The sequence below is a fragment of the Gymnoscopelus braueri genome (assembly GCF_963280865.1).
Source record: "Gymnoscopelus braueri genome assembly, chromosome: 18".
NCBI classification, from domain to species: domain Eukaryota; kingdom Metazoa; phylum Chordata; class Actinopteri; order Myctophiformes; family Myctophidae; genus Gymnoscopelus; species Gymnoscopelus braueri.
This window is the reverse complement of record NC_137618.1, coordinates 18,709,973-18,720,239: the sequence shown is the minus strand read 5'-3', so window position 1 is coordinate 18,720,239 and position 10,267 is coordinate 18,709,973. Positions and strand designations below refer to the sequence as shown.

Genomic DNA, 10,267 nt, shown 5'->3' with positions numbered 1-10,267 from the left:
CCCCCACCAGCAGAACGTATAGAGCCTTCGTCCTACAAGTGGTTCAACCAGTTAATGCAAACCCCCCATTTCTGGTCAAATCATTTAAAAAATGTTTCTTGGCCTTCTTGGCACTCAAGATGTTGGTGAACAGACTAGGTGGAATTCTCTGTACATCCCTTAACTGGTTGAACCACTTCAACCCCTAAATACTTCATCCACCGGTGTCCCCCAGGGGCCAATACTAGGCCCCCTCCTTTTCCCCTCTCCAACAAATCTCAACATGTTACATTGTGACAATGTCCTTTATTCTCAGAAAATTAATGTGTAATTTCGGATACTTGACCACTTATAAACCCCCAATACTCTCTTCAACAAAAATGCCAATCTACAAGCTCCCAACGCATTTCAGTGTGACGCGTTGTTAGCTTGTAGACCGACTATTTTCGTCAAATAGGGACTGTAACAGAGGACTCTGTCACGACTTCGATGTGGTATTAAAGGACTATATTATTCTTTAGGCACTACTGGCTCCTGTGACTGTCGCAAGTAGTATGGCTGTTTGGGGCTGAGACGAGCGGCTCAGCTAACTATGAGATTCTAGGAAGCTCCTCTGGGTATAGCTCTTCCAGGTATAGCTCTATCTCAAGTCTCCAAATATTCTTCGGGTTGTTATCTTACAGCTGGTCTGCTAGCCGCTCCTGCGTTCCGCTGTACTTATAGGTGGGACATGGTGTCGTATGATTTTAGGGCGACGTCACACTGGCGTCGCGTCCTTAATCGGGACGATTATCCCATCGTCATCGTCGCCTTGGCAACAGGGATGATAGGGATGCAAGGGTTCAAGTGGTTGATGTAAAAAAATATATATATATATCACACAAAGGTTTGGCGGCCCCCCGTAACTCTGAAGAGGGGGGTAACTCAGAGGACCCCCTAGGGGTCCCAGACCCCCAAGACCCCTGCTCTACTGTATACTAGGGGTTCCCAAACGTTTTAGCTTGTTTAACTACTCTGCCCCGGTCAAATCCGCGACCTCGCGGGCTGAGTGTTCCGCCTCGCTGGTGCCGACTGTTCTCACCAAGCGGGCCGAGTGTTCCGGAACATACGGCCCACTGGTACCGAGCGTTCCCTGGATAAAATGGGGCCGAGTAGATTTTGGTTACCCATTAAAGGTGCTATACAAATAATGTTTATTATTATTATTTGTAATTATTTATGAGGCCATTTAAGAACAGGTTTAAGTTCTGTGTTAGTGTCATATCATTCATGATACCGATGGTTAAAGATTTGCTCAGTTAAATAATTCTATCAATCCACACCAGTGGGAGTTGATCCCGAGTAATTAAAGTTATATTCATTCTTATAAAATGCATGTACTGTATATCAATGAGAAAATCTAGACTTCCATTGTATGTGTTAGAATTCTGTTTATGTGAACATACAGTACTGCCAATAAACTGATTGTTGTAACTCTGTGAAGTAGCCTACTGTAGAGAGATACCCGACTGTTACTGAAGAAAATACTCTATCGCCGCGCCTCCGACCAAGTGGAGCTTACTATGTAACCCTGCTTGGGTTGTGTGTGTGTGTGTGCGTGTGTCTGTCTGTCTGTGTTCATGCCCCCATGTGACTCACATGCGTGCACTGCCTGTAAGTAGCCACCAGAGTGCGCCAGAGTGCAGGAATTTAGACAATGCACAGCCTGCCCCACACACACACAAACACACACACACACACACACACACACACACACACACACACACTTCTCTCCCCATCACGGTGAAATAACACGGATTACAAGTCCGTAAATACACAATATTTTCGATATGTGTTCGCTTCCAGTGTTTGCGCGTCTTACTTGTTCTTATAAGAAATAGCCTTACATAAAATAAAAAAATCACTTACACTACCTTTAATAAACATGATATAAACCCAAATTATGAAAAGAAAAAATACGCACACGCACACGCACACACACACACACACACACACACACACACACACACACACACACACACACACACACACACACACACACACACACACACACATATATTCAGTTGATTGCTAGAGACACAATGTACAGAATAATCAATTCTTACTAATAGAGCTGAATGCAGATAAAAAGTCAATTTAAGTACCACAATACTAGGTGACACCTACTGAATTAAAACAAAACAACTCCAACTTCTACCTGAACTTTAGTTTATTGTCTCATCACAAGTGTAAAAGAGTGTATTATTATTTTTTGCAGTTACAACTATAGTCATAAGAATAGAGATAGAAACACATGAAATGTCAAATGACAGGACAAATAAGAATTATGTTCGAGTATTCATAGTCATTTATACATTACATAAAGTGATAAAGCCTGTAACGGCCTGAGTTGCTATAAGACTGTTACATGGCTCAGCACTCATTCAACAGGGCATAGTAACATAATAAGTTGGAGTGGCTTATTGTGAAGATTGAGAGTGTGCATGTCTATCCCCTTTTCAAAGCGCTACACCCCTTTGAGATGAATAGCTGAGGTGGAGCGTAACACCTAGGTCTTAACGCACAACTTAGTTAGCCAAGTCATACTACTTATGAGTTGACGGTGCCCGGGATCAAACCCAGAACCTTGCAGTACAAAGGAGAGTAGCCCTACTCTACCGACTGAGCTATACCTGGACACATAACAACATAATATCGACACAATTAATACAACCTGTAGGTTTTAGTGATTACACAAAATTAGATACACCACAAAGATGTATCAATACAATTAATCTGTATATTTGTTAAAACTTTTAAAACTTAAAACTTTTTATAAGCTTTTTTAATTTTCTTGCTTTAATATATTTTGTGCTACATGTAGCACAATCTACGGGATAAGTCCCAACAACATTTTGGTGCTTGTACCTGTATAAGTCAGTGACAACCGCTTGAATCTTGAATCAATTCATCCCATTTATTAGTAACCCTCATTTAAAACCATACATTTTTACCATTGGCTCAGTCTCCATGCTTAATAGCAGGTGGGAAGATATTCCAAGCGTCAGGTCCAGGAATAAGACTCTCCCAGTCAGGCTGTAGTGGAGGACTGTTTAAAGCCATCAAACAACCCAACCAGTAGCATTCAGCAGCCAGATCTCTGAATGTCATTGTAGGGATCCTCTCTTGGTATTTCAGGAACGCACCCTTTACGAGACAATATGGACAATTGACAAACTAAGATTTTGAATGGTTCTATCTATAGATAAACAATCTAATAATTTAATTCAGTGATCCATAAAACCACAACCCACCCTAACACATGCATATTACACTATTGTTTCCTCTCTAGTCCTGAATAGCCTCTATACCTAAGCTTCATGTACAGTATTCTATACTTTTGTGGTGCACAGAACTTTGATGTACATCAACCATACCTTAACAACATCTTCTTTGCTGCTGTGATATACAGCCATTTGTAGATTTTGGGCAGCCAATTTTGTGTACACTGTTACCTGTATAGGAAAGGTAGAAAATTAACAAAAAGTAAAAGATTAAATGTGGTAATAAATAAATAAAAACATGTCATCATACATCCGTGGGTGATGGTGACAGGCTGTGCTTGTGGAATGCAAACATTTCCTGTAATTGCTTCTTCTTTTCATCCATATCCTTTCTCGAAGCCTCAAACATTTCCTATATGATCATAAAAGCATTGTGTGTTAGAGGATGCATGGATTAAATGAAGCTAATAATTGAATAAGGAGACTGCAGAACATGGTAAATCTCTATCTGTAACAGCACAACTTTCAGTCATCACATGTATACACTGTACGTACCCGAATCAATTTATCTGCCAGCTTTCTGTTTTCCTTCTTTGTTTTCAAATCACCCCTGATTTTAGGCCACTTGATGAAGTTTAGTTGTTCATACATGGCTGTCAGTCGTGTCTTGCTAACAGGACTGTCCATGCTCTCGCAATCTCCTGTCTTTAATTCATTGTTCAGATTGGCTGCCATTCTTCATAAGGTTAAAAAAAGAAAAGATTTTCATGTTGTATAACAACCTTTTTGTTTGTAGTTGCTTTCGTACATTATTCAGAATAATTTTACTTACCTGTTTTTGAATGAGTCAAATTCTTTTTCACGTTCTTTCAGTGCAGTTCTGAGGGAGGAAAAGTCTTTATGTGGAAATGCTTAACTCCTTGATCAACAATTTCATGAATGATTGTATTCTTTTGTGTTTTTTTGTGTTCAAGGTGATCTGTTAGCACTTTTAATTCAGAAAATAATTAGAATAGATGACAGCAATTAACTGAACTGTATTTAGCATATGATTATTTAATTGTAAGGGTGTAAAGTCATTTTCACATTTTGAATTCATAGTACACTTATTTATGTTGCTTATAGGCTACTGTAGGAACATAATTGGAAGAATATTTACCGTGCCTCGTTTAGTTTCTCCTTGTAATGTTGGTCCATCTCATCCATACTGTATTACACACATATTGGTAATCATTATAAAACACTTAAGACCAGAAATAAACATTTCTAATAAATAAAACCAGGAAGATATTTGTCTTGATTAATTTTCTCTGCATATTAATGTTAACAAAATATCTAAAAATATACTGTATATGTAAACTGTTTATAAAAATAATTACAGATTTTGGGCTCACCTTTGTTTATATTCTTCACACATGCCACAGCTTAATTTGGTAAGTGCATAACAGAGATTAAAAAAATGCAGTTAATATGGTAAGTATAAAAAAAATGTGCCTTTTTGTATTGTAGATCTTACAAGTGTGACAAATATGGTAACCAATATCATGGGTGACTGAACATATAGAGGAATAAACAGCAGCTACCTTCCTGGATTACGTTTGTCTTGGGTATGTTGTTCCTTCGGATAATCACTGTGTTAAAAGCATGAATCAGTTTGCATTATTGAAACATTTAAATTGTCAGTCCCACTCCCATAAATCACATGCTTCCTCACATCATACATTTGCAGATTTGAGTCAAAATCTTGCTTAGAGTACAGTACATGAAAATGTTATGCTTATGGAATAGAAAGAGAACCAAAGTGAGAAACGTTAGCCCAGGCCAAGACCACTGAACAGGTTGTATCCATCACCCATGGTATCAGTTCATGCATCATTATTTATCCTTTACTTTTTATGTAATGTTGTGAAGTAACAGAGAAATGTACTAAAACATCAAGTAACAAAGCTCTACATTTGATAGGTTGAAAGGTGTGTTCTGAATTCAGTGAAGTTGGGATAAAGAGGATTTTATGGTATCAGACATTTTACAGTACATTTTAAAATGAGAAACAAGATTCCTGTATTTACAGTATGCTGATGTAAACTAAGATTACTTCATTTTCTGAGTGTATGATTCAAAAGATGTCAGCATCTCTGTCATTTGAAGAAAAATTAAATGCTTGTGACTACGAAAACAAAATACAATAAGCATCATAACGTTTCTTATAATCAGAAATTGAGTGATTTTCAATACGTATGTGTTTGATACGATTAATAGGCTCTGAAATGAATCCAGTGAAGTTGGGAAAAAGAGATATTATGGTATCAGACAAACAGACTAGGCCTAAAGTATAGGCTACATTTTAAAATTAGACACCAGATTCCTGCATTTACAGTAGGCCCGATGCTGGATCATCATGTTTAACTAAGATTACTTGATTGGGTGATTTTAGGACCTTGCCCACTTAAGTCCGTATTTTCACATAAAGAATATTTGTATGCGAAAATAAAGACTTTTACAATCTGTAACGTATCCCCACCTTGCACACTGACTCCAATGCATATTATTATATTAGCCTACTTGCGGAGAATTTCACAGTACGAACAGTCATCAAGCATTGGAGGTGATTGGAGGTGACCGAGGAGCTGCGGGATTATCCCGGTGTTGTTTCAATGTAGGCTTAGCCTTGGATAGACTATCATAGATCGTATTTTATCGATTTTGACACTTGCTTATCATAGATACGAAAGTGAAAGTCAGACTCGATAAAATACATCTATGAAACTATGATAGTCTTGATCCAAGGCTAAAAGTAAAAGTCAGGCTCAATAAAATACATCTATGAAACCACGATAGTCTTGATCCAAGGCTAGTTTAGGCTATTTTCTTGGCCCGGTTTGATGATCATGCTTTGCTATAGGACTTACAGTACATGGAGCCACATAAAAAAGAAGACCCTCGATCCTAAACACGGTACACACGTATTTGAATTATTTGATTAGGATCTGCACAAAAAGCGCATTACATACTGTAATAGATCCAAAGGTTACATTATGGTCAAACCAGATAGGCCTACAACTGGATGCTCATGCATCAACACATAGAGGGAAAATACGTCCATAATATGTTCCACCAAAGGCTGATATTTCATATTTGGATGTACAAGTGTCCATATAGCCTAAAAATAAAATGGGCAGCCTATTTGAAAATGTGACAGTTTTTCTGATTTCATTAATGGACACAATATCTGGGGTATTTGGAATATCTGACAAGCTTTAATGGTGAAAATAAGAATGTCCTCTCCAATGGTGTTATTTGAGAGGACAGAATGTGATATCACAGGTTTGCAAAGGGAAGAAAAGCCAGTTTGCAGATGAGACTGGTCCAGTCAGTGTGCACTGTGTGATCATTCATTCCTATTATGGAGGCTCTCACGGTCACAGGTTGGATTGACAGCTCATGGTGCGTACCGTCGCGCTCATAGGTCGCGCTGCTTGCACATGGATTACAGACACGCATGCATGCACGCACGCACACACGCACACGCACACACACACACACACACACACACACACACACACACACACACACACACACACACACACACACACACACACACACACACACTTGAAGAGTGTGTGCTATGCCTTTGGTCAATCCACAGGCTGTAGGCTGGTACATACTGTAGGCTAAATGACGGATGAAGATTTCGGTGGCAGTAAACGTGATTGACACACACAAGTGACACAACCATCACAAAATGAGGTCAAATAATGTATTTTTACTTTCTCTGAATTGCAGGCGAACTTCATGTTGTGCTCTGAATCTAGTGAAGTTAGTAAAAAGAGGATAGGCCTATTATAGTATCAGACATAATTTACAGTAGGCCTTAAAATTTGGACCTGCATAAGCCTTGGATCAAGAATATCATAGATGTATTTTATCGATTTTGATATTTGCCTATAAAAGTCAGACTCGATAAAACACATCTATGATAGTCTTGATCCAAGGCTTAACTGTATGCTGTATGTGATGTTTAATAAGATTACTTGATTGAGTGATTCTCAAATACTTACTGTGTCTGATGCATGTTGTGGTCGCGGACATCTTGTTGTGTCTGATTGTTGGACCACCAGGGCCATCTCCACCACTGGCCACTTTTATCTCTGGGGGTGCCATCAGAGGAAGCAGACTGATGCTATAGGTTTGAACATATATATTTTTAAGTAGCCTATTATTTATCCAAACCTTATGCTGTCTGACCAAATAAAATAACAAATTGCTTACAAAGTGATACATTACATTACACAAGGAGTTATATATAACTAATATATGACCAAATTTCTAATCCAACAAGAGGCTACTGCGTTATAACATTTTGGTCCTTGATAAATCTTTAGTCATCATGTTGCTTTTAGCCTACATTTTACTTTTATTTTAGTCATAAACGGCACTGTGACACAATGTTTTCTTTAGCGACCAACATGCCTTTCAAACATCACCTCATGCATCAAAGAAACATGAATAAATAGTTACCATTTTCAGTGCTTACCTTTTTGGTCATGTCATCTCTTGAAGCCATGCCCAGATCTTTGTGTCGACACTTAAAACTGGTCTGTCACCGGTGCACACTGTGCAATTATGCATACCAAAGGGTGGGGCTTAGTGACATACCACAGGGTGCTCATGTTATAAAAACTGGGATATTTGTCATCTGTTTTAAGTTCAGTTTGGTTGACTTTGAGCTTTCTTCTGGTTTCCAATATGGGGGATACGTTTATAATAGCAATAGATTTCGGTACAGCTTACAGTGGATACGCCTTTAGTATCAAAGATAGAGAAGCTAACATAGATCCCATCGTTCCACAATGGGGAAAAGAACATGATGTAAGCACCCCGAAGACACCTACATGCATTCTATTTGATGAAAATGAGGAGTTCCTCAAATTTGGTTATGACGCTAAAATGGAATACACCAAAAAGGGAAATGAAATAGCCAAGAAAACACTTCTCTTTGAAAACTTCAAGATGGAACTCTACGGAAAAGTAAGTCTCTGATTTTGATGTGTAATTTATTAGGATAGAAATGTGTTTAGAAAATATATACGTATATAAATCTTTATACATTTATTAACAACATACATTTTAAAATTTCAACAGACACTCAATGAGGATCTAATGATTGCAGCCGTAAATGGCAAAAAAATGACAGCCCTGAAAGTCATCACAGAAAGTCTACGCTACCTGAAGGACCATGCACTGATCACCATTGCTGAAAACGCAAGAGGACGAACCTTCACTGCGTCTGACTTCACCTGGGTTCTGACTGTTCCTGCAATTTGGGATGCTTCCGCAAAACAGTTCATGAGAAAAGCAGCAACTGAGGTAATTCAATGTTGTTATTATTACATACATGATGACGTTATCAAAATGATCTACATGATATTTTCTACAAATGTAAATGTGTGAAATTAAATAATGTTCTTTCTGTCTTACTTTCTTTCTTTTTTATCAGGCTGGCATTGTGACAGAGGCATCGAACAAGTTGGTCATCGCATTGGAACCAGAGGCAGCCTCAATCTGGTGTAAGCAGCTTCCCTCTGATGGTTTCATTGATGAGAACTCCGGACATGATACCCTACAACAAAATCCTGGAACCCAATACATTGTTGTTGATTGTGGAGGTATGTTGTGCTGTGACTTTTATGTTGTTTTTTTTTTATTGTTGTTTTAGATTCCCTTTTGCAATTATTTGCAAGTCTATTTTGAATTTCCCTTTTCTCAATTTAGTCATTAACCCGCAATGACACGTTGGTAGAGGTTTGAGTTGTGTAGGCTACTAAACTTGTCATGATGTTACTAGTCCAACTGGTAGATATCTTGCTATAGTTGCGCTGTTGTGCAACTTAACTATATTATTTCTCTGTTGTCCATTCTTGCTTTCATATTTTAAAGCCTAGCACCGTTGTCTTACAGGTGGTACCATTGACATCACGGTGCATGAAGTATTGGATGGAGGAGCCCTGAAAGAGCTGCATAAGGCCTCTGGTAACGGTCTGGGAGGGGAGCATGTTGACAAGAAGTTCAAATGTTTCCTCAAGGAAACATTCTCTGATGATCTCTGGAATGAGTATGAAACAGCATATCCCAGTGAGCTTCAAAAGCTGATGTATAACTTCTCTGTTCTTAAATGCGTGGATGATGATGTAGACATCTCCTGCCCATTTAACTTAGCTGCATTAGCTCAGAAAAGGCAACCAATGGAGAATTACTTTGAGACAGCGCAAGGTGTAACCTGGGACGAGGGGTTGATCAAACTCTCAAAGGAGAGGCTGAGATCTTTCTTTGATGAAAGTCTGAGTGGCATCACTAAAAGTCTCAAAGAAATCTTGCAAAAGGATTTCAGCATTGAGTGCCTTGTGTTAGTGGGGGGTTATGCCTCAAGTAAGATTCTGCGCGCACACATTACCAAGCAGTTTGGTGCTCAGTGCAAGGTACTGTGCCCTTCGATGGCCCAGCAGGCAATTTTGAAGGGAGCTGTCATGTTCGGAAGAACCCCTGAGGTAGTGGCATCACGAAAAAGTGCCTTTACTTATGGTATTGCCGTCTCTGAAGAGTTTGATGCCTCGAAGCATAAGGCTGATAAGCACTCCAACAAAGTGGCGTGTGGCACTGGTGGTAGGCCTACACAATCGTGTGGTGGTACACAATGGTGTCATGGTATTTTCTTACCACTGGTGACAATAGATGAAGATGTGGCTTGGGATGAAACCAGAGACCACACCTTAGTACCAACAGAAAGAAACCAGACATCAGGCCGTATTGGTTTTTATCGCACAGAAAGGAAGAATCCTCAATATGTAGATGAGTGGGGAATAGAGGAACTCAACTCGTTTGTCGTTGAGATGCCAAATATTGCAGGTGGGTTGGGTCGTGTAATCCAGTTCCAAGTCAAATTTGGCTTCACAGAGATAACAGCCACAGCCACTGATGTGGCTTCCAAGTCATCAAACTCAGTCAAAATTGACTTTTTGAGCAAGTAG

At 39.0% G+C, this 10,267-nt stretch overlaps 1 protein-coding gene across 1 annotated transcript; it reads left to right on the top strand.

The window, feature by feature from the left end:
- Positions 1-7,988: 7,988 nt before the first annotated feature.
- On the top strand, positions 7,989-10,267 carry LOC308106300 (heat shock 70 kDa protein 12A-like; the record flags this gene model as incomplete). The annotated part of the gene is made up of 4 exons (XM_080457344.1): positions 7,989-8,270; positions 8,385-8,609; positions 8,740-8,908; positions 9,201-10,267. The coding sequence occupies 4 exons, from the start codon at positions 7,989-7,991 to the stop codon at positions 10,265-10,267; spliced, it is 1,743 nt and encodes a 580-aa protein (XP_080313470.1).